The sequence below is a fragment of the Podarcis liolepis genome (genome assembly GCF_965112155.1).
Source record: "Podarcis liolepis genome assembly, chromosome: 2".
Lineage (NCBI taxonomy): Eukaryota > Metazoa > Chordata > Lepidosauria > Squamata > Lacertidae > Podarcis > Podarcis liolepis.
Window position 1 is genome coordinate 42,706,472 of NC_139555.1, and position 27,681 is coordinate 42,734,152.

General features: G+C 43.4%; 1 protein-coding gene across 2 annotated transcripts; it reads right to left on the reverse strand.

Annotated features, from left to right (window-relative positions):
• Positions 1 to 27,541, reverse strand: PCP2 (Purkinje cell protein 2). 2 transcript variants are annotated; one of them, XM_083490740.1, is made up of 7 exons: positions 27,508 to 27,541; positions 25,559 to 25,621; positions 25,101 to 25,281; positions 23,162 to 23,274; positions 14,654 to 14,777; positions 12,919 to 13,082; positions 1 to 952 (listed from the first exon to the last, which is right to left on the reverse strand). In XM_083490740.1, exons 1-7 carry the CDS (start codon positions 27,517 to 27,519, stop codon positions 764 to 766), a joined length of 846 nt encoding a protein of 281 aa, XP_083346866.1. In that variant the 5' UTR covers positions 27,520 to 27,541; the 3' UTR covers positions 1 to 763. The 2 variants fall into 2 exon arrangements, with proteins under 2 accessions (XP_083346866.1, XP_083346867.1); XM_083490741.1 differs by lacking the exon at positions 23,162 to 23,274 and having other exon boundaries at positions 25,105 to 25,281.
• Between the last annotated feature and the right edge of the window lie 140 nt (positions 27,542 to 27,681).

Sequence of the window (27,681 nt, forward strand, 5' to 3'; positions counted from 1 at the left end):
CATCACATTAAACCATAGTAAAGTAAACTATTGTTTAGTGTGAATGGGCTGCTAAAAGCATGGGTGCAAAACAGATGGATGAACAGGCCATTGATTTCCTGGAATATATCCTGCAGTTTTATGAAGACGGGAGAAAAGTAGTTTGGTGCTGCAGGTGAACAGCCTGCCGTGATCTCTCTTTTACATTTTGCCAAACTTCTTGTGACTTCTGAAAACTAAAAGTACAATCCACCCCCACCCCCAAGAACTCTGTAATTCTGGCAGTCCCATTGTGTAATCACCCAGTGCATTGAAAGCTTGATAGTTCAATATTCAAAATCCAGCGTACTTTCACAGTGTTCTGTTCTTGCTGGGCATGACCCATAAATGACTACCCATTTTACACTCTGTTCCGAGAAACCTTTTTTAATTGCATTTATACATTTGAGGCAGCACTTGTCTCAGTGTCCAAGGGAACACTGCTAGGCATGTTAAGAGGGATAGAAGTAGAGGAATCTGATGTGTATGTTGGGAGGGGGACTTTGTGGGTAGAACTGCTTGCATCCTATGGGGAAGCAGTGCCAGGGCTTAGTGGATTTGAGAAACAAGGTGTATGCTTGTGTCTTGGGTAGTAGGACTTGACAAATATCTCATGCAAGGACATTGAAAGAACCTCGTTATCAAAATATTTGTAGATTACATCCCTACTGCTGGGGTGGAGGAAATGTGATGTTAAAGCAAAGCATGGTAGATTTGGGAGAGGAGGTCTTGCAGATCTGTGCCTTTAGGAGGAAGTGCTAGGATCCTGGGCACTGACAGGTTTGGGGGTTGGACTTTTTACTTTGCCCTTGGCAGCTTCAAGCTGCTTGCCATGGATGCGGTTGATGAAGGAGAAATAATCATCCATGGGTGCAATGGGAACGACTGATATATCTGAAGCGGCACCTTCTGGTAAAGCCAAGTCCTTGCTCTCCTGTTGAAGCAAAGAGAAAAGTTAGTTTCATCCCAGATTCTTCTTTCATGTCTTCATTCAGCATCTAATCTCATCCATGACCCTGATAGCCTAAGTCTAGCCTGCATGAACATAGATTATACCTTCCAGTACATCAAAATCCCGACCACAGCAGCTTTGTGCAGTAAACAACCTCTAGTTCCCCATCAGAACCACCATTATCACCATCCACCCTTTTCTGTCACTCGTACGGTCCACATTACTGTACCGACAGCTCTGGGCACTGGGTAGAATCTCAAGGTCTTCAGTCCTCCTAAGGGCAGCCAACTCTGGTCTATTAAGCTACATCACTTCCAAACCATCTGGAAAAGATGCGTCAGTTGTGAAAGGTACGCATCTATTGAAAGACGTTTTGGGCACCCTGGTTATCACCAATTGAAGCTTCATTACTCAAACCGCTTGGTATAAAAAGGGGACGTGGCCTACATATAGAGATTACTGAGAGATCAAGAAGGAAAATAGAAATTAAAAGATTATGAGGAAATTAAAGACCATTTCCAGAGTTGGCTGCATTGCAGACAAATACATGAGATGTACAAGGAAGATAATAAGAAAGGGTTTAGCTATACAAGTTATAGAAGAAGTGAAGCTGCTGAAGAAAGCATTTTGCTAGAATGGGAAACAAAAGATGAAGAGGTCAAATCACTTATGATCAAATGGGCACAAGATACAGGACACAATATATAGTTTGAGGACTAGGAAAAACTCTGGAAGGTAGATTTGAAATTTACTGACTGTTCTCTGCTGAAAGAAAACTATATGAAAATGATGTATAGATGGTATATTACACCAGTACAAATAGCAAAAATGTATGAAACCGGGTTGGAAATGTAAAGAAAAAGAAGGTACTTTCTATCATATGTGGTGGAAATGTAGAGAAGTTAAAAAAAATTGGGAAATGATATATAATGAATTGAAAAAAATGTTTAAAATGACATTTGTAAAAAAATCCAGAAGCATTTTTGTTAGGGATTGTAGGACAAGACCTGCCAAGAAAAAAAAAACTTATTTATGTATGCTATAACAGCGGCAAGAGTCTTGTTAGCACAAAGATGGAAGAATGAGGAAATTCCAACAAAAGAACAGTGGCAAGAAAAAATGATGAGCTATGCTGAAGTGGCCAAGTTGACATATAAACTGCGTGACAAGGACAATCGTTACTTCAAAGAAGAATGGGAACTTTTCACAAATTATTTAAAAAGAGAACAAAATTATTTGGACTCCTTGGCAGGTTTTGAATAAACATCCACAAATTTATTTGTTGAATACAGTATATGATAGATAAGGCAATGATATGTACAATTTTACAATATGCAGAGGATAATATGTGTAAAGAAACCGGAGAGAGGAGCTGAGGGAAGTCCTGGGGGAGGGAGGGGAGGGAATAAACAACAGGGGGGGGATGTAAATGGATATATTGATTGATAAGCTGGTTGTGTGTCTGTGTGTGTGTGTGTGTGTGTGTGTGTGTGTGTGTGTGTGTGTGTGTGTATATACCCCAACTCTTACACGGGAAGACACCCGAAGACACCAAAACCTGCATTCCTGTACCCGTGAAAATCTACGAAAGCATATATATATATATATATATATATATATACGTTTTGGGGATTCAGGTTTAGGTGAGATGGATGACAACATTCGTTACTACATGGAAAGCAGAAGATAAAAACTTAGCTTGTACTTTTAAGTACTATTTCCATAGCTAGGTTCCTTACCAGTGTTGCTCAGTTTCCACAGGCCTTCATTTCCTGCATCCCTCCCTTTCTCAGTCCACACATAAACGCAGATTACAAATCTCATTTCTTCCTCTCTGCCCAAGTACTGCTCTTTCAACCACACATACAGCATGCATGAGCACACACAACCTATTCAGAAAAGACTCCATGGGTAAAGTGCTTGCCATTCCCCCAACCTACCAAATCCAATTTTTCACAACCGGAAATGCAACAGGGCCACCCAACTGGCTCTTGCAGGCACTGTGGTGGCCCTGGGCACCATGTAAGCAATCCCTGCCATATGAGTGTTGTTGACGAAAGGTTTCTGGCCAGATATGTATATCCTTCAAGTTTCAAGGGTCTGGAACAGTTTGTATTTCAGGGAAGAATGGCTTGAGAGGATCAGCAACAAGGTTACTTTAAAGATTTAATTATGTGCACTCTTTCAGCTTTAAAGGAGTTATTCATAGTTTGCAAATACGGAGTCTGATACTGAAGTAGGATGCAGGGCTTAGGCGTTAGCACAGTGTGAAGAAGGAAGATGAATTATGTTGCAGCCAAAGAACTTAGAAGCACTGTGGTTCCTATTACTGTTGTCAGCCAGTATCTTGTCTACTGTCCAGGGAATCAAGGTGTTGTACACTTCAGAGGCAGATCTGGATGAGTTGCTACACATTCTCATCCCAACCTCAAATTGCCTGGCTATAGTGGTAGAATTTGCCCTTTTCCGGCAATAATTACCTCTTCATTTCTGTGCCATGGGAGTGTGGAGATCAGCACTTTCAAATGTGCTTTGGGTGATTTGCAAAACCCATTTTTCCCAGTGCAAAGCTAACTTTGGGCCAGATAGCTTGTGGCAGACGTCTATATACATGCCTTATTTTTTAAAAAAGAATTCTTGCTGAACATAAGATGGCAAAGCAGCAGTGTACGTGGTGAATCTCTTCACAAGAACGAGATCCACATTGATCTCTGAATAGATGCATCCACTCTTGGAATGGAGATAGAAGATGCACCAGGAAGCCAATGTGTGTTCATGTGTTTCAATCAGTGATTCTGCTGCCAACTTAATTTGCTGATGTTTGTGTGCTTCCAGAGTGCCTTTTAAAAAGAGGAGGAATGGCTGGCTCAGGGTAGCTGCTGAAGCCAGTCTGCACCCACTTTCTTCAGTCTCACTCTGTTAATCAGTGGTTGACAGCTGCTTATCCTGTTACAGAAGGTGGAATTATGTTACTTGCAGTATCAGTGTACCCATGGGTAGATCTCATTGATGTGTGGGATTTGACCTGGGCATGGTGTACATGGAATTTAAGTCCGGATCAGAATGTGGCCATTACAGACTTGTTGGCTGAGCTTTCTGCTTATATATGAACCATAAGCCACCAAGGAACCCGTGATTCCCAATGCGTACAATCCAACATAAAATTATGTGCACTTATGAAGGCTGACTCTGTGTTGGGCTGTGATGGATATGTGTGCCGTCACTCCATATTTATTCCAGGGAGCATATCCACATAGTCGCTTAATGTGTGCCCTTTCCTGCCTTTTTATTCCCATTACGCACCACACCATACATACATGTTGGCATGCACATGCACCCCTTGCGCTCACCTTCTTGCCATATAATTCCCAAGTATCAATCCATCTGTTAGCTATGTTCAGGGGTCAGGGCTAATTCTTATGTAGACAAAATGGCACTACCGCACCTCAAAACAGTACTACCCATGCACAAAAAGGAGGTATGAGCAAGATGGAGGTGTGTGCATACACAACCACACATGCTTATGCATGCTTTATCCAGTGAAGGCGGTGAAGGTCCTGTGTGAGAGTCTGGAGGCGGTTGGAGGATGGATGGCAGCTAACGGATTGAGGTTGAATCCTGACAAGATTCTAGGGGGACAGGGGGCGGACTGGTGTGGAGGACTCCCTGGTCCTGAATGGGGTAACTGTGCCCCTGAAGGACTAGGTGCGCAGCCTGGGAGTCATTTTGGACTCACAGCTGTCCATGGAGGTGCAGGTCAATTCTGTGTCCAGGGCAGCTGTTTATCAGCTCCATCTGGTACACAGGCTGAGACCCTATCTGCCCGTGGACTGTCTTGCCAGAGTGGTGCATGCTCTGGTTATCTCCCGCTTGGACTACTGCAATGCGCTCTGTGTGGGGCTACCTTTGAAGGTGACCCAGAAAGTACAATTAATCCAGAATGTGGCAGCTAGACTGGTGACTGGGAGCGGCCACCGAGACCATATAACACCGGTCTTGAAAGACCTACACTGGCTCCCAATACGTTTCCAAGCACAATTCAAAGTGTTGGTGCTGACCTTTAAAGCCCTAAACGGCTTCGGTCCAGTATACCTGAAGGAGCGTCTCCACCCCCATCGTTCTGCCTGGACACTGAGGTCTAGCGCCGAGGGCCTTGCTACAAGAAGCCAAGTTACAGGGAACCAGGCAGAGGGCCTTCTCGGTAGTGGGACCCGCCCTGTGGAACACCCTCCCGCCAGAGAAAAATGATGTCAAAGAGAAAAATAACTACCAAACTTTTAGAAGACATTTGAAGGCAGCCCTGTTTAGGGAAGCTTTTAATGTTTAATAGGTTATTGTGTTTTAGTGTTCTGTTGGAAGCCACCCAGAGTGGCTGGGGAAACCCAGTCAGATGGGCGGGGTATAAATTAATAATAATAATAATAATAATAATAATAATAATAATAATAATAATAATCACCCAGCTACTTGTGCTGTGTTTCAGTGAGTGGTTACTACCTGTGCATGTTCAGGGATCTGGTTTATGTTTCTTGATTTTATTTGTTCATTTATTGCATTTATAGTCCACCTTTTTCTCTGAGGAGCTCAATGTGGTATACCTGGTTTCTCTCCTCCTCATTCAATCCATACAACAACCCTGTGTGGTAGGTCAGGCTGAGTGGCAGTCATTTTCAGAATTTCTGTTATTGTTGTTGTTCCACCTTTTTTTCCTGACGGGGACTCAAGGCAGCTTACAGCTAAAATTTTATTTCATTCCATTTGTCTGTGGAAGGCGTTGATCCCTTCCCTTTTTCTTTACAACAACCCTGTGAGGTGGGTGAGGTTGCGATTGGCTCAAGGTGACCAATGTTGATGTGTAGATGACGTTTATGTGTGAAGCAGGATCCAGCACAGGAGATGCTTCCTGATGGAGAACAGACCGTCCCTATTTTCCTCGGAGAAACGTTGGAGGGAATGTAACCATATACTTTCCATGCAAATGATCATCACAGAAGCTCAGTGGCTACTGATCCTACAGAGGGGGATTTAGAGTGGAGAAGCCTGGGGTGTAACAGTTTCCTTGCTCAACACTACTTTGCTCCTTGTAAAGGTTCTTCCAGGCATCTGTTTTATAGTGCATTCATGGTGCTTTGCACTTAGGATGGTATTGGGCCGTTTCACACGATCCTGCTTTCAATTCTGTATGCAGAGGTGGATTTGGTGTGTGTGTGGCCGGTTCAGTGGCACTGGGCACGGAGCTGCAGGGGAAACCGCAATTATGATTCAGAATGGCATGGAGGGTGGGTGGGAGGGGCACCAAATTTTGGCATCTCACAGGGCACTGCTGAAATTTGAGACCCCACTGCTGTATGGACCGGGAAAGGTTTTGGGGCAAATTTACTGCTATGTTTCCAATAAGTGCATATCCCATAACTTTCTGCTGACATCCTGTAACTTTTTTATACCACAAATGTTCTGGGATGGTCCCGCTTTTGTGCACAATAATGCAAGAGTGTCCTTCCAGATGATAGTATTGCATTAACTTTAGGGAAGCATCACAGAACAACTACCGGTAGTAAAGTGGCTTGATGTGTGTAAATCTACCACTAAGGCACTATTATTGGTCAATATGTGAGAAGAATTCCAGTCTGGAGGGGCCCAACCTCTCTTCTTGCACCTTCTGCCATTTTAATATGTGGAGTGGGTGGGTGTGTCTTAACTCTCAGGGGTGGGTGGGCAATAACACAAATATTAATAGTTTAGTGTTTAGAGCATAGATAGGGAACGTGTGAACCACGAGATGTTGGACTCCCATCATTCCTGACCATTGGTTGTGCTGGCTGGGGCTGATGGGAATCAGAGTCTAAACAACATGAACTGAATTAAACTGATTATTGTGATACATTTCAGTCAAGGTTCAGGTTGACTGCTTATGGGGCTGAATTGCCCTTGATCGCCCTGATGGATGATCTTTTATAGGGTCATAGTCAGTGGGAGTGTAGATCCTCTTATTCTTACTTGATCACTCAGCAACTTTTGGCACCATGAACCAACTCAGTAAGATGGGTATTTGGGAGACTGTTTTACAGTGGTTCTGATCCCATCCCTGAGGTGTGCTTCAAAGAAGAGCATGGGTGATTGATTATTTTTTGGCTCCCAGGTGGTTGTGCTGTTGGATGCTGCAGGGACCATCTTGTCCCCAATGCTATTTAACATCTACATGAACCATTCTGAGTGGGCATTAGATTTGAGGTGAGGTGACATTAATAGGTTTATGATCCCCAGTTCTATGTCTTTGGGACATCTGAATCAGGAGAGGCCATGAAATTGGCAAGGTTGAGGTGCTGTAAGTGAGCAGCTCTTGAGTTTGGATAATTGGTCAATTGCCTGTTTTGGACAGGGTCATACTCCCCCTGAAGAAGCAGGTTTCTAGTCTGGGGATAATCCTGGATTCATCTGTGTCATTAGAGGCCCTGTTGACTTCAGGATTGCCTTTTAGCAACTTCAGCTAGTAAGGCACCTACAGCTGTTCTTGGACCAGGATAGCTTAACCAGTGTCATCAGTGTACTATTAACCTCCAAACTGGATTACTATAATGTACTTTTTGTGGGGCTGCCCCAGAAGCTGCAGCTGGTGCAAAACATAGCACCTTGACTGCTTACTGGGGTAGAATATTACCACCACATTACTTTAGTACTGAAGGGATTGCACTAGCTGCCGATTAGCTTGCAAGCTAAATTCAGGATTTTAATACTGTTAGAATTCCTGCTCCGTGACTGCAGTCATAGGATTGTTGTCTATCACATGACGGTATATGTTTTGATTCCACAGAGTGGGAAGTGATGGAGACAGGATGCTTGTGTTACTGTGTTCCGTGAAGTGGGACTATTGTCCTTTGTCTTTCCCTTTGCTGTCTGATGCTAGAGAGAGAGGGAGCCATGTTGCAGTGCTTTGTATGTGTTTATATGTAAATAAAGTACCATAGATTAGCAAAAATGATGAGTTGCTGAGGTCTGTCATGCAAGTTGCGAAGATTCTGTGGATCCCAAGTGTGCTGGTGTCTGTTGGCATCGGTCGCTGTGCTGTTTGGGCTGAAGAAAGCTTTTGAAGCTCCTGAACGATCGACCAGGAGGAAGGGAACATGCCAGTTGGGCATGTGTCTCTGCCAGGGTCCTACTCGAGTGTAGGCTGAGCTCCTGACAAGTACTAGTGTGCAAAGCCCTGTGCAGTTTGGGACTAGGATGCCTAAAAGATTGTCTCATCCCTTATATATAACTGATCACCACTACTCAGCAGGAAAGGGCCTCTTGCAGTTATTGTCTCTACAGGAGGTTCATTTCATGTAACACAGGAACTGGGTCTTTACTGTGGTGGCACCTACCCTTTGGAACTCCTTCCTGTTATACATTGGATAAGTGCTGTCTTTACTGTCTTTTGGGTGCCTATTGAAGACCTTGGTTTTTTTCCAATAAGCCCTTTTAAGTGGATTTTTTTGTCCTCGTTTGTGTTGGATTTGAAATTGTTTTTATATATGTTTTCATTGTGGATATTTTGTTGCTTGTTTAAATTGCTTCAGAATGTTTCATAGGAAGTGATTTCAATGAAATCAATGAAAACAGCCAGAGGGTCACAGGTCCAATGATCGGTGTGTGTGTGTGTGTGTGTGTGTGTGTGTGTGTGTGTCAACATGTGTATACAATCCCACCCCACTCATCCATGTGTTACTGTTCAGCCCCCAACACTTACCTTTTCACTCTATGGGCCACTTCTGACAGTCCTTTATTAAACTCATTTTAAGATTTGCCCTCCACGTGCTTTTCTTTTTTCCTATACCTACAATTTTTCTGCTCATTTACTACTAATGTGAAAACGTCCGATTACCCATCTGGTACAGGGGGTTTGGAACATGGACTTGAGTCGCATCCAGATGACCAGTTTGTTAAGCATTTATCCTGATTTTTTTCATACAAAATTTGCGAAGGGGTTATAAGATGTTGGCTCTTTATTGAACATTCTGACTTGTTTGCAGGGAGGTTTAGTGTTGCTTCAAGCAAATGTAATCCCACACTTTCTGGAGCAGTTATTGCAAAAAGTTTAACTTGGGATGGGTTGGGGAGGGAACAGAAAGCTAGTTTGTCGCAGAAGAGGTTCAAATCAGGTTTTAACTGTGCAACCTGAAATTGTCAGTATGTGACTAGAGCCTTCTTGAAAATAGTGACACTGTATTTAGGTGTAAATTTATTGAAGTGGTTGTGACATGAAGGACACCCGTGAATTATGCTCAGTTCATCAGAGGGAAAGGCAGGATTCCAACTCCAGGAGCAGCTGGGAGTGACTTACTTAGTGCAATTTTACCTCCCCTCTTACCACCACGAGAGCATGCTATTTGCAATGGTTGTTTCATGTACAAGAGTGCAGTTCTCGTTTCCCTGCTCCCCTGCTGCTAAGGGTCATCTGCTAAGGAAACCGACAAGGAAGAAACCATCTGAGTCTTTATTGGACTGGCAGGGCATGTACAAAGAATGAACAGGGCTGGTACTGCAGTGAGGGGTTTCTATTGGGCGAGTGGCGGAGTGCTGTGCTTGGTGGCATTAGGTCGGTGTCTGTCTGCCACCTTCCCTGATCAGGACTGGGGAGGTACTCATTTCTGCAAAGAAGAAAATACAGTGGTGGTAGTGCAGCCAAGGATGGGAGCGTTTCCCTCCCTATAGAGCTGCCCATGGCACATACAGACACATAAATACAGAAACATTGAACAGACTTCCATCAAGATTCCAAGAGGCTGTGGGTGGATGCAGTGTGTGCTGTCGCTGTTTCTCATATTCACTGATGATCTGCATCTCGAAGTGTTACCTGACACCACCTGCCTGTAGAGAGCCAAAACCATCTATTGTAACCACAAGCTAGGAATGGCTTGGCCATTGAGTGCCTAGGTCCAAGCACCCCAATGATAGGAAAGGAAGGAAGGAAGGGGCTGCTACTTGAACCCTGGGCATTCGTGGGTGATTACCGTAATCTAGGCAAATGATGGCATTTTCAAACTTTGCCTTTCATAAACTTCTGGACCCATTTCCAGCACCTAAAGAGCTGCCTCCCAAGCTTGCTTCACTGTTTCATGGATGTCAGGACCACAGGGTTGTCAAAAGGCAGAGCATGCCTTACTGCCCACCCTGTCCGGTGTTATGTACTAAGCTTGGATCCTAGAACAATAGGCAAGTAGGATCCTAGAATGCAACAACTGATTGGTCTTTCTCTTTAGCTAGATTCAGCTAATGCTCCTTCATGCGTAATGCCCCTTCTGTGGCCCAGAAGAAATGTGCATAGATTTGCAGAGGCCCTATGTGTCTAGGCATTCACTTTACATCCATGACACCAAGTCAAACCTAGCCCCGGGACATGAACAAGTTTTGTAGAAAGTGTCATCCTGTAGATGCCTCTTGTGGACACGACACAGTACGGCACAGACAAGGCCTCATGTTGTTCCAGCCAGAAAACACAGGAAAGAAACAGAAATAAAGAGTTAATCAGTTGAATAACAAGGAGAATATCACAAGGCCACCCCGAGCAGGGCAAGGGTTAGTGACAGACTGTCAGAGAGACTCAATAAGGAAGGTTAATACGTGCATCATTCAGGAGTATTAATGGGGCCACAGGGGAAAGACATTGTGTGGATATGTATGGAGGGACATCTTCTGAGGCGGAACTGCTCTTCTCTGCAGGGTGTGTGTTCCTGCTCTTCCTCAGTGGCAGAAAGTGATAGATTGGCTACTTTGCAAAAGGACACTGAAAACAGGTTTGGTAATTTAGTTTTTATGGAGGAATTCAACAGAGGGCTGAGGAGATTGCTCCATCCATGCAAGGTCTACTGCTAGCCTGATGGAACCATGTTCCCTCTCTTCCCCCTGCATGCTGTTTTGGAGGTTCTCCTGGACCCTCCAATAATTTGGGAGTGCATAGGAGGAGAGGGAAATTCCCATTGCACAGGCTTCTGCTAGTGGGACATGTTAGCTGACTCCAGCCCTCAAAGATCAGAAGCACAATATGACTGATTTACAGATAATGAGTGTTGTAGAACCTTGTGTTTGTTTATGCAGGTCTGGCTGGTAGATAGAACCAAGTAGGCTTGAAGGGGTGAAATGAAGAGAAGGAGAAGCTACTACATGAAGTAGCCCACAGTCTCATCTCGGAGGCCACAGTGGTTATGTAATGGCTAATCCCGGTTCCCTAATGTCCACAATGTACTTATATAGCACATCTCCTCGGAGGTACAAAAGGCAATGGCCCACAAGAGAGCCTTTTCCATAATGGCTACAAAATTGTGGAATTTCCTCCTTACATGGGGGCATCAGACACCGTTTCTTGGCATGGTCATTGAAGAAGCACATCTTCTCATTGGCCTTTGACAGCTGAATCAGTATTGCTAGTCAGTGCTTTTTTCTGGGGGTACGCAGGGGTACACATACCCCTAAAGATTTTGTGAACCTTTGTACTTTTGTCCATTTACTGTATTTATTTCCCCCGATTTGAACAATGAAATGGTGATTTTCTTGAGTAAAAATGAGAGTACCCCTAAACATTTTTAAAGAAAAAAAGCACTGTTGCTAGTGTTTCCCCACATACCATCTGTTTTGTTGATATGTACATATTGCATTGTATGGCACTTTGGGGTGGGGCTGTTTTATTTTATTATACTCCTTTTAATTTTTTTTAGATGGAACCTGCCCTGGGACATTATGGTGAAGGGCGGGTAACAAAAGTAAATGATGACGACGATGATGATAGTATATGCAAGCAGAAATACATTTGCTGTACGTTACAATTTTGTAGATATAAATAGAATTAAGGTGGCCTTGAGAGAAAAATAGAGCATACCGGTATGTGGGTGTATGCATGTGTGTCTGCTTTTTCACATTAAAATCTTGAGTTACTTGTGTCAAGTGTGAATGTTATTAATGTGAAAACAAGGAAACAAACAAAAATCAGAAGCCTCTTAGTATGCAGACATGCAAAATAAATTATGATGATACCAACTTTGTGTCAACTCCTTGCCATCTGCTCTGTGTAGAGATGGTAATAAGTGAACCCTACTTGTTGCTGCAAGTGAATGTGGGAACTAGCAGAAACTCTTGTTAACAGACAATAGTTACCACTTGGGATTTAAGCATCAGTTTAGCTTTAAGAAAATGTGAAGCAAACAATTTTAGTAATAAAAGGTAAGTTTTCTGCTAGTGTGCAGTGTCCTGAGGGAACAAGTGATACTGCCCTCTAGTAGGCAGAATGTCTTTTAAGCGAAAATCATGGTAGTGGCACAGATGAAACTGATGTTTATTCGGAGATAGACAATGCTGCTTTTCATGGTATTGAATGCATTATATTTTCTTGGTATTCATCCTCCTACTTTCATCTCTAGTAAACATATTTTGCAGGGTTTTTTAATGCTTGCACAACAAAACATGAACTTTGATGGTGGTATGTTGGCAGTGAAATGTTCGCATTTTGTTTTCACCGTGATGCCTTTTCAGGATTTTTACTGCTATTATTTGCATTATTTTGCCATTTCAACTTGTTCTCCATTTCTGTTATTGTTCAATATTTAATATGGTTTTTAGTTATTGGCATGAATTGTTTATGTATGTCACCTTTTAGAGTGGAAAGACAGGGCAAACATTTTTAAAAAGTACATCAAGCCTGATGAGCCACGGTGCCTCTACAACTCCTATTGCTTGTTTCCAGAAACAAGCTGTGTTTGCAGAAACAGGCTGTGACTGTGACATAGCCTGACTTACGTGCATTTCCAGCTGTGCTACAGTTATACTGCGCAGGTACCTTTTGGGGCTGGACCTAGACATGCGGGACTTACATTAGTCTCATTAACTGGGACTTAATGGTTCTGCTCTAAGCATGGCTAAGTCAAGATAGAACCCAGAGTCTCCCTGCCCTGCCCACTGCTTTCCCATCTCCCTCTCACCTTGGTGGCCCCAGAGGCCGGTTTGTTGCTGGCATTACGGTCAGCGTTTTGGAAGCCTGGGAGGTAGTTGAAGCTGACCCGCTGATCGTCCATCCGCCGGCTCTGCGTATGTGCCAGCATATCCATGAAGTTGTCCATCTCTGGGGGTGGGCTGGGGCTGTTCTCTGCCCAAGAAATAGAAAAGGGCATTAGGGAAAGGCATACAGAGGGAGCACAGCACTAGGACTGATCTTACCTCCCTTAGGTATCATGGACTTCTAGCAGTCAGTATTTGGTATCAGATTCAGCAGAAAGAGCACCCTCCCATTAGCACAACAGCTCTCTGTGGAGTATAAGAGATGCGGGTGGCGCTGTGGGTTAAACCACAGAGCCTAGGACTTGCTGATCAGAAGGTCAGCGGTTCGAATCCCTGTGACGGGATGAGCTCCCGTTGCTTGGTCCCTGCTCCTACCAACTTAGCAGTTCGAAAGCACATCAAAGTACAAGTAGATAAATAGGAACCGCTCCGGTGGGAAGGTAAACGCCGTTTCCATGCGCTGCTCTGGTTCGCCAGAAGCGGCTTAGTCATGCTGGCCACATGCTGTACACCAGCTCCCTCGGCCAATAAAGCAAGATGAGCGCCACAACCCCAGAGTCAGCCACGACTGGACCTAATGGTCAGGGGTCCCTTTACCTTTACCTCTCTGTGGAGTCAGCTTTCCTGATACAGAGCTGGGGGTGGGTAAATGTATCAGTTTTTGTTTCTCTCAGTTGCTCATTTACCCAATATTACACTTATGCCTACTATACAAATTTTCACAAAACAATTCCCCGTAATATGAATTTTTAAATATTTTATCTGATATATATGTATTTTATGCGCACTTTATGCTACGGCTGCCATATATCTGGGATTTCAAAGGTGGAATCGACATCTGGGGGGAATTTTCAATAGGTGGCGCTTTGTCCTAGATCTTAGGCATGTGTTTTTTTAAAACAAAAGCTCAACAATTTGGGGGCTTTCCTTACAAAAGTTCAACAGTTTTGGGGTGTCCTGGTTTTTACTTTTTGAAATATGACTACCCTAAATATGCATTTTTTGGTACATTCTACTTGGCTGGAGAGTTGCATTACAATATTTGGAGAAGTATGAATTCCAAAAGATGGTTGCATTTTGCTCTGCGTATTCTTTTGAAAAGTGCAAAGACAGCTTCACCTCTAAATGCAATAGTATAGTACTATGGCAATTGTCGCATCAGCGCAAGCTTCTCAGCTTGCCAGGAGGAATGATCCCCCCTTTCCTCTTCCCATGCACTGTCCTGGGGGTTTCCCCAAACCACCCAGAACCATTTTTTGGGGTGGTGGTGGAAGCCCAGTTGTGCTAGAGTTTCCCAGTTGTGCTAGAGGAAGTCCTTGTGTGGGCATGCATAGTGGGACTAGATATCAGAGTCCTACCCTGAATAAAATCTCTCTCTCATCCTTGCTTCATTGTGCAAAGATGCTTTCAGCTAGCTTTGTACCTATGATCCACAAATGCATTGGAAGACTTTATGACCTAATAGAATTTCAAAAGCAGTTGTTCACATATTACCAAAATCTGAGACTGGGGTCAGCAGTTTTATGAGAAAACGGCCTCCAAGGAGAAATGGACCTCACCTAGGCTTGGGGTAGTCAGGACCAAGAGCTGTGCTAGCTTTTGCAAAAATGTGCCCACTGACCTGAACTTGCCCCTCACACCCAGCCTTGGTTAACTCACTCTTCTCAGTGTCTGAGCCGCTCTTGTTGTGAACAATCTGAATGTTGCATCGTTGCTCATCCATGCGCCCTCCTTGTACATGGGTCAGCAGACTGAAGAATCCTTCTTGTTCTGGGGAACCCGACTGCAAAACAAGGACAACAAATAAACAGGGCCTGACATCATCTATCCTGTGCCCTTGTGGGTCCTCCCCTCTGGCTGGCTTTCATCAGCAACACGAGGAGCAAAGCTGTGTTGTTTCCTAACTTTTGCCAAAGCACTCAGCAGGAACTGCTGCAGGTAGGTGAGACACACACACATGCCTCCGACGGGTTTTTCAACCCTCTCATATGGTACTGGATTACAAACAGTTCTGTGGTGTCTTCCTCTGTGGATCCTATCTTCATCTGTCAGAGCTGGATTTTTGTGGGAAATGTGGAGAATACATCTTCCTCTGCCTTGTTGAACTTAACCAGTCAGCTTCCTATACATTTTACATACAGTACAGGGATGTGTAGGCATAAGATAGGCATTACCAGTAACAGTACTTAGCATTTATATAGTGTATTTTGAGTGTACAAAGCAGTTCACACACATCGTCTCAATAATCCTTACAACAGCTCTGCAAGCACCTCTTTACCCTGGCTTTTGATGTTTGAAGTGTATGTTTTTGGACCCAACTACACACACATCTATCCATTCTGAAGGAAATCAGCCCTGAGTGCTCACTAGAAGGACAGATCCTGAAGCTGAGGCTCCAGTACTTTGGCCACCTCATGAGAAGAGAAGACTCCCTGGAAAAGACCCTGATGTTGGGAAAGATTGAGGGCACAAGGAGAAGGGGACAACAGAGGACGAGATGGTTGGACAGTGTTCTCGAAGCCACCAGCATGAGTTTGACCAAACTGCAGGAGGCAGTGGAAGACAGGAGTGCCTGGCGTGCTCTGGTCCATGGGGTCACGAAGAGTCGGACACGACTAAATGACTAAACAACAACACACACATCACATTCAGTATAATGCCGATTTCTGTTTCCAGATCTGCTTAGTATGGCAAAAGTTTCCTCATCCCTTAATTTACCCCAATATGCTGGCTGATTCTCCAGTGGACTGAAGGTTGGTGATCAGCGTACCCACCCATCTTTTGACAGCAGTTGTGCCAACTTGAATAAAATATTGGGAGAGGGGAGGTAAGCCCCACCCCACATAATCAATCATATGATGTGGTGCATGAACACCATTTGAATGGCAATGCCCATCAACTTTAGAGGGGGGGCAGTGCCCTTAAATAATTTATTGGGGGAGCCGAAGGCACCTTGGCCCTATGTTTGACAGTCACTTTGTTTAAAGTCTGAAAACAAGGGATTTTTTTGTAGCCCAAAGCCTAAGATTATGTTATGGACCATGTGCACTGTGAGATAAGTATCATTGCAGTTAACAACTCTCCTTAGGATCATATACCTAGACTGACACTGTCTTGTTGACGGACGGCTCCTCGGAGCACACAATGACACAAGGCCTCTCAAGCACACTCCACACATGTGACAAATTTCCAGCATGGCTATAACTTCTTTGTAGAACACTGCTTGTCTTGTACAGCTAATACAGCCATGTATCTTTCAAGGTGTGCACTTGCTGCAAGAACCCACAGTCAACTGGGGCTGCCTACCACATGTGCAGGTAATGGAACTGACACAGATGAGGCACATCTAATTTCCTACACACACAAGACCTACAAAGGAATGTAATGTGTGAAGCTGCCTCCTCAGTCACCAATATGTTCAGGCTAAAAAGAAGCATAAAGCCCCAACTTGCTCTGGTGCATAAGAGCTGAACTAAGCCAGCTGTGTCTGACTAAAGCAACTTTGAACAATGAGAATCCACCCACCTCCCCATCCAGCTGCTTCAATTACTTAATTCCCAATACTGCTAACTAGTGCTATTTTTCTACAAAAAGAGGTGCCGGAACTCACCACAAATGCCTCCCTTGCAGACCCTCCAAGTGTCCCTATTTTCCAGGGACGTCCCTGATTTAGAGAAGCCGTCCCAGTTTCTGATTTGATCCTGGAATGTCCCACTTTTCCTTAGAAGGTCCCTATTTTTATTGGAGAAATATTGGAAGGTATGGAGCTATCCAACCCCCAAGCCATCTGAAGGAAATCCTGTATAGGGAAGGGTTTTTTTAAAAAAAAAGTTTAATGTTTTTATATACGTTGGAAGCTGCCCAGAGTGGCTGGGGCAACAGAGTAAGATGTGTGGGGTATAAATAGTAAAATTATTATGGAATGAGACATCCCTATTTTCATCGGAGAAATCTTGGAAGGTATGCCCTTGTTCTCTTACAAAGGCAATGGGGCCCACCTGAGAGGTGCTGGAGTGGAGTTCTGACTGAAAAAAAGCCCTGCTGCTGAACACATTTCTAGCCATTCTCAGTCTCTGACTATCATTTGCCTCCTCATACCAGATTTCTAAGCTGTTCCTACAGCCTCTCTTGGAATGCTTTTATTCAAACAAGTCACTTTTATTTTTCTCATTGATATAGTCAAATGACATCCCTTAAGAGGCTTATTTCATCAGAAAGCTAGGTTTCCCCACCCCCACCCCCTGTCCTTCTTCAAATAATAATTATCATAGGTCTGTGGATTTCAGGCTTTAGAAATGATAGAATTGGATGTGCAGGTTTGAGATATTTTTTTTTAAGTGTGAAATCTTCCATTTGCCTTTTATCCATCTTGTGAGTTCAAGGCTGATCTGAAGTTTGAACTGGGGTATTCACAGCTCAGTGTTTTAACTGTTAAATATGATTAAACTATTATACTATATGGAGCTAAGTTTCATTTTGTACAGTGTTTGAATTATCGGGAAAGGCAGCAGGTTTTTAATGGAATCCACAAACTCCATTTTCATTCTTTGCCCAGTTGTGGGTTGTTGTTTTTTGCCAATCCAGCACCCCATTGATTTTTTTTAAAAAAACTATATCATAATTGGCTCCATAAATTTGTATACTATTTTGTGTTGGCCTAATAAATGTATTGCCATAATATGGATTTTGGAATTTTTTATAGGCTAACACAAGTTACCTTTTCCTTTTCTTTAGAAATTAATTTTTCATTAGAACATTAGATTTTCATATTAAAATGCAAATTGGGTTTTAGGTTCAAAGAAAATTTATTTCACTATCTATGTGGGAATAATGTCAACATTCACTTCAGGAAAACCACATGGTTAGAAAGCCAAGCCATTGATCTCACCCAGGTATGTTTTTTCTGTTCTGTTACATTATGAGAAATTATTGAGGTTAGGTGCAGTGTAGAGGTTGGGGGGTTTGGAACAGTCTTTCAGGTGTGCTTGCTTTAACAGGCCTTCTCTTTCATCTTCTAGATATAACCTGAGGGCTCCCAGCAGGTCAGAAAGTTTCTTTCTGACTTGAATATGAGGACGACTATAGCCTTTTACAAAAACTAAAAAAAAAATAAACCGATTAAAATCTATACAATTTCCTTTTAGGACTTTTCCTTTTCTTTTCACAATGAAGTGTCTGCAAATGCATGCTTTGTTCTTTACTTAAAAAAATGCTGCTGGATACACTACCAGGATGCAACACAGCTGCTTGCTTTTTTAAAGATTAAAAAAGAAAAATTCTTTCCTAGACACAGTACGAAAAATAACAAACAACATTACACAAAGTTTGACTTTTTTCCTGTTTCAGTTAAGAAGGGGAGTGCAGCTATGTATTGAAGTGCTGTATACTGAAGCAGCCTGTGCTTAATATTTTGGGGAACTGTGTTGGGGTTACATCACAGAGCCTAGGAATAAAAACTCCCTAAAATCAGCACCCTCTGTTGTGCGACAAGCCTGTGACTTGTTGTGATAGTGTAGCTGGCCACAGTGGAGCAATTAGGCAGCTGCAGCCTCTTTCTCCTGGCAATAGTAGTCCTTAGTTGGTATTCTTGAACATGTCCCAGTGGAGCCCAGGTAGCCTGCTCCTAATCTGAGACTGCAGGCACAAACACAAAATAAATTATCCAAAATGAACCCAAACAAATTATATAATGTACTATTGAAAACATTATTTGCACAAGCACATCATTCCCTTTATTTCCAGTGTTCAGGCTGGGAGTGACATTATTTATGTAGCCAAAATGGTACTGGTCATGTACAAGGCGAAGGTGTCAGCAGGTTTGGAGAAGCTCCAAGATTTGCAAAAGTAGAACAGAATGTAAGGAAAAATAGTGAAAAGGGAATCCTCAAACAGCCAGAGCCATAAAAACTCAGAGCTTCATAGCTTTGCAAGGCAAGGGAATGTCAGTGGAAGTGCAAATGGAATGGAAGGTCCTGCAATCCACCACCACCCCACACCTTTTAAAGTTTAAAAGCCTGATGCACCACAGCAATCCTGCTGCTTATCCATGCACAACAGCACACAGCCAACCTGTAACTGTGACTATCTTGTCACATCAGCAAACATTCCACGTTTGCAGTTGTGGAATACAGATGAGTATGTGTGTGTTTGCATATATGCTTCGCATTGGCTACAAACTAATTGCATCAACTCAAATAAATAATATTCCGAAGTATCTGAAAACCTGCACCCAAAGAATTGTAGCATGAGTCCAAATCAATATGTGAAATTGCCTCAGATTATTCCCCCCCCCCCCCGAAGCTGTCTCCTTTCTTCAGGCTCCCCTTTCTTAGCCCATTGCCTACTTTGTTCCTCTCCTTCAATTACCTTGACTCGGGGCACCCCAAATCTTTCCTACCTTCTGGGTTCTCTTTCCAGCCCTCAATCTGTTTCTCCGAAGCTATTCCCATCCCTGGACCCTATATGTATAAAAGGTTTTCCATTAGAAAATCTGGCCTGCAAATATCTTGACAGAATGTTCGTGAACATTCATTGTCGCACACTGGCTCAGCGAATGGTTGTACACAGGTACAAGTGTAATACAGTACAGATTGTTACAGCACTGTGATTTCTTGTAGTACGATGATAGGATCAGGTGCATCAAATAGGAATGAACAAAATTGCATTGACCACCAAACAACAATGACAACAACACAATTCTAACACAATAATTTAAAACAGCATAAAGCTATCATGAGTCCTATATGCAGAATATACTGCTACTGAAAGAGCCAGACAATTGTGGTCATTTTTCCAAGTCATCTGGCAACATATAACAATCCCCAAACCCCTTATTTCTAGGGTTGGCAGCAACACACTTTTGTCTCTATTAAAGCTGTCTACAAATGCTTCTTCATAACCCCTTTTTAGCTGTTAAAAAAAAAGAGTGTTGCTATTTGGTTCTCCCATTGTGCCCTATTTATATTTCTCTCCCCATATTGTATCAAATAATAATTTTTCCATTGCATTGTACACTCACACTCAGAAAGCAGGTAGATGGGAAATAACTACAGGTGGGTGGGAAATCTTTTACATATACAGTAAGTGTGTGGAAGACAACATCCATTGCTTGTTTATAAATCATTACCACAAACACTCGAGACCGCTTGGTAGGCATGTAACCTCTGCATCTTAAATTGGTCTACAGTATTCCCCACTTGCTCTTCCAAACCCGAGAGCACTGATTCAAGGAAGCACTGCAGCCTATTACCCTTGCCGTACTGGTAATAAAATCAACCTTTGCTCTTCCCTATTTTGAGACAGAGCAACTGAATTCACCACATCCTCCCACAATTTCACAAAACAATTCAACCAACATGCATTGTACAGCTGCGGAAGCATTATTTACCATTTCACGGTTAAGTGGGTCAAGAGGTTCTCAAGGCAAAGATAAGCCAATATATAAGATTCAGAGTCATAGGGCTCCAATCCAAGAGGTACAGTAGGCCTTTTCTGTGTCAAGGAGGGTTACTCATTTTGGTGAGCAGACAGAACGAAGAAGTAGCTTTGCAAAGTTGTCCATGTGATTGTCTATTTGTTTACCAACTATGCAGGCATCAGATATACTGGAGAAGGGATGGTATTACTAGAAGTAAGGTTTTATTATGTTTTTATATATGCTGGAGTGGCTGGGGAAACCCAGTCAGATGGCCAGGAAACAAATAAAGTGTTATTAAATTATTCTTATTATTAATAGCTTGCCCTCCTCCACCATATAGAGTAAAGGATGTTTTCTTCCAAATCTATAAGCTATCATTTGAGGGGGGAAGCCATCAACAAAGGTGGCCATTTACACAACACAGAAATGTGAAGGGATAATAAATGGATCAATGTCAAGCTGAGGTGTCCTGGCATCTTTCTAGCTCCTGGCTTCACTTCCTCCGATAATTTTCTAGCATTGACTAGGGAAAAGTGAGGAAGGATAAAGATCCAGCTACAACATTAAGGAAGAAGAAAAAATGGAACAGTGTTTGGATGCAACAGGGGAGTTGCTATGGGCAGGAAGGCCTCAGGTATCATATAACAAGGTCACAGTATATAGAGGGAGGGAGTGGTGATTGTGGAAGATGAATGCACAATACACAATACACAAAGATGAAAATTGGGGGGGTAGTAGTCAATAACATCTTAGCCCTAGGGGTCAGGTGGCAGGGGTCAGATTGGTGAAACTGGAAGCAGTACACATAGAATCATAGAGTTGGAAGGCAACTCCTCTAGCCCACCCTGTTGCTGGTGCTTGATCTGGACATTAGCTCTGAAAGAAAGACACCCAACCCTAGCACATTGGGAAACCTGAGGTATGCTTGGGTTAGAAAAAACACCAAGGGTACCTTAGAAACCAGACATGAGAGGGCAAAGAGAACAGAGCACCCTATTGGAAATCAGCAACTAAGAATTGGCAGGGTTAAGCTGATACAAAGGGGATTGAGGCCAAACTGTAGAGGAAGTGATAGACATGGAGGGGGAGGGAGGAATATCAGTCAGCACTGGAGCGAAGCCAGCAAGTGTTCAGAATTAAGGCATTAATCTCCTTTCTAACTGTGTGGTCTGGTCCTCCTGCGGCACTAACTGAAAAATTAAACTTAATGGGGGCATTTGGCTACAAAGATATGCTTATTTATACGTGAGGTTAGTCACTACGTCTGGCAGTGTGATTCAAATGAATAAATGTGGCCCAGCTAGGCTTTTTTTTTTTTTTAACCATCTCAGACTTCAAGGCTCAAGTAACCATTGACAGGGACTGACATCTCTTCCCTAAACAGTCTGCCTCATATATTTTTCCCCCAACCACTCTTAGCAAAGACTCTTCATTCAGCTCCTTTCTATCAGGCCCATTTATGTTTTAATCTAAAAACCACAGCTGCTTTTTTCAACACTCTTGAATTTTCAACATCCTTCAAAATGAAGGGTCAAAGAATGGTCAGAATATTATTCTCAGGAACCTCAAAGTGCCATGTTCCTTACCCAACCAGTATTGCATTTGTCCTCTGTCTTGCTACCATGTTCCCCTAGATGTTCAAAAGTAGATTTGTGTTTCTACTATAACCCTTTAATCTTGTTCAGATTCCCTAGTTTCCACAAGATGTTTTCCTGTTGAATTGGTGCTTCTTGTGTTCCTGTATCTCAGAATATGGCCTTGCTTTGAACCAGGGGTGGGGAACCTACAGCCCTCCAGATGTTGGACTCCAACTTCCACCATCCCCAGACAGCATGAGAGCTGTAGTTCAGCAAGAGCTGGAGGGCCACAGGTTTCCCACTACTGCTTTAGCCTGTGAAATACTATATGACTAGAAAGGTCCCAAGAACCAAAGAATCTAGACCTCGTTGTGCAGAACTGCTACCCCATCAAGCTGGGCATCACTTTGACAGCATTTTTCTTTAACTTTTAAAGTTGATAAAATGATTTTGTGTTTGTCCATGCACTCGCATGTAATCGCCAATTAGCTGGGAAAAAAACAACCTGTTCATATTCTAGTGTCTTTCAATTATATCAACTTTATTTCATTAGTTCTCAGATTTAAATGCGGTCAGTAATATACCAATCCATAAAGTGAAGTCACTGAAGGAAAGGGTTATTGAGTAATGCTCATGAAAACATGAATCAATGTCACATAAGAAAGCAAGGCCATTGATGACAGAAACACACAGGGGTTATAGACAAATAGATGCTGGCAATGTAGTCACACAGAAAACCGTAACTGGAAGAAAGTGTCCCATTGCACACAACCAACTAAGTATGACTATCAGATGTGGAGGGAAAGGGCAGAACACAATGAGGAAACTAATAAAGGAGAGAAGGTTGACACTTGAGCACCAAATGAAAGGAGTGGGAGAGAGCCATCAGAAATGGACATGTCAGAATGCTACCAGAACAGAATGTGTGACGCATTTTCTTTTCAAAAGGTATCCAATTAATTGTGGGTCCAACCTGTCCATAAATGACTCCTGATCCTTTCACTTCTATCAGCCAACCCTATTTTTGGATAAATGCCACTCCCCCAGCCCGTTTCCCCACCCCTGAGCCCAAACTCAATGGCTGCCACAGACATTCTAAGTCCCACAGCAGTGGAAAAACTGAATGAAGACCTCTATTTGCAGCCCGTCACACCATGTCCAGGCCAACCTTACCCCGCTTGATGGGTTGGATGCTGGTGCTGCCTCTGGCGCTGCCTCTGGCAATGCCTCTGGAGCTGGTGCTGAATCTGGCTCCTTTTTCTCCTCCTCTTCAGTTTTGGCTTCTACTGTTGTCATTGTGAAACACCCCTCCTGTAAGTACTGCTCAAAATAGGTTCCTTCCCCCAGCGAAAAGCTGTTTATCCCCTTGAGTTGGTGGTACAGGACCTGTCGGCGCTGTGCACTTTCCCTGCCCTCTGGCCACTCTGACAGTCCTGATGCCCGCTGCTCTTAGTGATTTATACAGAACTACAGCAGCAAGCACCCCCTCGCCGGCTCAGTGCCACCCTCTCCCCCGCACAGCCTCACTCTCTCCACACAGGAGATCAAAATCCATATTTTAATAAACACAGGCGTCCAATCTGCTCCCTCCATCGGATCCCCGTAATCTGCATAAAGATTATCCTGGATAATTGTCTCAAAAGAGCCAACACACACTTTGTTAGTGAGTGTGTGTGTGCTTATGTGTTCCCATGTGTGTACATGCACATGTGTTGCACCACAAGGAAACTGAGGAAAGCACATGCCTTTCCTTCTCGCCACTACATTTGTTTTGATCTGGCGTCATCCAGGCTGCTAGCACAGTCCTTGTTTCCCTTGCCCTAATCAAGCCATGATCCGACTTCTCGTGATGTCCACTTTCAAATCAGATGTACTACACCTCTGACATGATATGACACTACTCATTTCGGGGCCTGGTAGCTGAGTCAGCTACAGGCCTTAGTCCTTGGCCAGCCACTGTGAATTCTGGCTCAAGCTGACTCACAGCCCTCTGGGGTGATGTGGGAGGTGAGACTTGGCCCAGTCAATAATGCACTGCTACACATATGTGTGAACACCCTTCCTAGAGATATAAAAGGCCTACACTAATAAATGCTTGGCACAATAGTGACAGGAAGAAAGTCACTGGCCTGTACTAAGTAGGTAGCAATAAAGTGAATTAATCTCTAATTTGTTACTTCATTAACAGTTATCTGAGAGTGGAATTTCCTTTCTTGCGCTCTTAGCTCACTCATATATTTAGCCCCCCACATTACAAATGAGGAAATTATTCTGACAGTGTTCTGCCACACCCCTATAGAAGTAAAAGGGTAATAGGAAACAGCCAATGTTCTCTTAGGTAAGCAGGATCTTTCGATCCTGTCTTTATACTTTCCTTTCTCATAGTGGGACACGGGGATAAAATTGAACCAGGTAGTGGATTTGGTGAGCCCTTATTTCTGGCCTATGGAATAAAAGCTGAAATATATGAGTTGTGGCCAAGAAGCTTGTGTTCTGGATGTGCTTGCTGCATGAAGCATATAAGTGTTTAAATTGTGGGAAGCCCTTTCTTGTGTAGAAGTTAAAGTTGGAAGGTTGATGGTAGATGGGGATTGTCTGCAGCAGCTGTAAGGTTCTTAAGGGAAAAGGTGGGCTTTCATAGCAAAAAAGTATATGGGGGGAAAGGGCTGGGAAAGTTGTTAGTCATGAACTATTTACAGATGAGGGCTGGTGGAGAAAGCAGGTACACAGGCCGGCCCAGTCCACTGAGCCTAAATACATCTGCAGTATGAGGAAGAGCAGCTGAGTGTCAAAGGTTGACCTGGTCCAGCTGGTGCAGTTGGCCAGCTGTTGAGTTCAACAGGTGGCAAGTGGATCTTTTGAGACAGGGATGCCAAGGGATTTGTACAGCTTTGCAAGAGCAACTGTGGCCCTAACTTCTGCCTCCAGATTAAAGCAGAGCCATATTGTTACTCTAGGCAACTTGCCCAGCAAATGTTGGCAGCAGGGTCCGGAATAGGGTGCACAGGACTAGTAAGGTGAGTAGAAATTGACCCTGATGGTAAATACCAACAAACAGGGTAGCCTGATGAAGGACAGAGGAGAGGCTTGGGGGACGGGTCATGTCACTCACTCACTGAATGAGGCATCTTGGTATTCTTGGTGCTGGTGTAGCGGGTGCTGGCATCATAGTCACCAAGAAAGGCACTAGGCAAGGCTTGGTACTGGCGGCCAGGCATGGACAGAGCCCTGAGAGAGCACAGGAAGAACTTCCGTGGACGCTTAACACTTCCAAGACTCTTCTTCTTCACCACCTACAAAAATGTCCAAGTCAAAGGATCAGATGGGGAAATGTATGAGGGATATGCTGGTTTCCTTACCCCCTGCTCTCCTCCCCATACTTGCCAGTTTCTTTCCAAACCCATTGGCTTTCTCAGCCATTTGGATTCTCTGGTGATTGTCACACAGGTGGCCAGGCTTCTCAAGGCTTATGCTTTATGCTCCCCAAAAGGCCACTGAGACCAATTGTAAGCATTTTCTTGAAATATATCCCAAGTTTAGCAGTAACCTCTCATTTGAAAAAATCCCTACCTGGGCAGACATGTTCCCACTTTGATGATACAATGTTGCAGTGATGGTCTGGGATGAGATATGCTGAGAGAGAAACATAATTAGACAACGTTTTGTTTAGAAATATATAGTGTTAATTCAGATCAGTATAGCCGTATAGATCTTGATGTTTTATTTCAGAACATCATAACTGTATATAAATTAACTGAATAGTCATCAGGGACAGGGCCTTCTCTGTGGTGGCATCTGTGAAAACACTTGCACAATCTTTTCACAGCATCCTGTGTTTGACATATCCTCTCTAGGACTTTGCTGGCTTTGAGAAAAACCGAAAAAAAAAAAATCCAGAGAGCTTTTGGGTGATTTTATGGCACTGCATTTTAATAATGAGTTTATCTTCTGGTGTTGTTTTTAATGTTACTGAATGTTGTTGTTGCTTCATCTTATTGTTTAATATATTTCTAATACCTCCTGCTGTTGTTTTGTTGTCACCCTGGGAGGGTGAACACCCAGGGGTTGCCAACTTTTTTGAACTTCAGGACACATTTGTAATTTTGATAAAGGGATGTGGGTAGCAGTTGCAAAATAGCTGCCATGCAGTGTGTGGCATATCACAAAGTGGCTATTGTCGGGCATGACACATCACAAAATGTTTGTCACTTCTAAAAGAGCAGGAGAAGAGACACAACCAAAAAATTGTGCAGAGAAGACTAATTAAAAAATGTTTGTAACATGGGCATGTAAAGATCCAAGCATATTCCAGAAACCTCCTTCGCCACCAAAAAAAGTGAGTTTGTACTGAATTACCTAGACACTAGGGATACTGAAGTACTTTGGCATGGTTTTTATACTTGATGTTCAACAAGCACTGTCCAATCACAGATCACATTTGTCTCAATGGACTGAAATGTAAGAATCAGAGATCCAGCGCATCCCATGCCACAGTTTTGTCAATTCTTATTATTTTCTCATCTGCTCCAAACCACAATCAAATCTGAGTCCACACCTACAAATTCTATATGTCTATAGGTTTTTCTTGGGGGGCGGGCGGTGTCCTTGTAAAGATCACAAAGATCCATATGGCTCCACACCAGAGATTTGAGTTGGCACTAAAGAGCAACTTATCTGTAATTTTTATTTTCTTAAAGTTCATTGAGACAGATGTGTTCTGTGCCTGATGGCTGCTTTGGGACATATCTTGTGTGAAGATCATTCTTGTGAAAGAGAAGTTTTCATATGAAGCTATACTGCATGAATAGAGTTCAGGTAAGTTCAGGGTGGAGGGGGCACAGGGCTGCCTTCATTCTATTGAACACACACCCACACCCACACCCACACACACCACACACACACCCTGGTCAATTGGTGAAAACGAAGGAGAAATCCTGAAGCCAGTAGCATATCACTTTCACAGGGAAGAAGGGCAAACCAATGGGAAAGTGCCATAGCAGGCATCTACTTTGAGTGCAGAAGGTCTTGGGTTCATTCCCTGGCATCTTCAGGTAAGGGGTGGAAGTGTCCTCAGTGCGAAACCACAGCCAAACAGCAAAGTAGACAATACTGAGCCAAATATACCAATGGCTGGAGCTGGTACAAGGCAACTTCTAACAGTCCTAAGTGAGGCATGCCCCAGAGATTCCAGCAACCCTTTTAAAGAAAAAGTGACCATTGGGGGGCAAGCAAGCACTCAAGCTATGTGGAGGCAAGCCAGTGGGTGGGAATCCACCCTGCCATCTCCAGCACCCCCTTTCTAAAATGTGAACAAACAACTGCTCACTCTGGAACAGGAGAAGCAGCTTCTGTGAAGGCAGCCAAGCAAAGGGGGTCCCCCCTGGCACTACCTCAAGTGTAAACAAAGAACTAAACCCCCTTCTTCATGTTTTCTTTTTAAAAGTCCCTTCAGCCAGGCCCAAAACACCACTTTGGGCAAGTGCTCAGTACTGCAGCTGCTGGCATGAGGTGGGCCTCACAAGTTCTGACATCGTCCCCTCAAACCTCTATGTACCACGGTCACCATGGCTTGCTTACCAAAGCCTAGTGGTGCCTCTTCTCCAAGTGAAGTCTCTGTTGCATCAAGAAAAGAGGGGAGGCATCCAATCACAGCCACGACCCACTATTCCCGGCATCCAATCAAAACTGAGTAT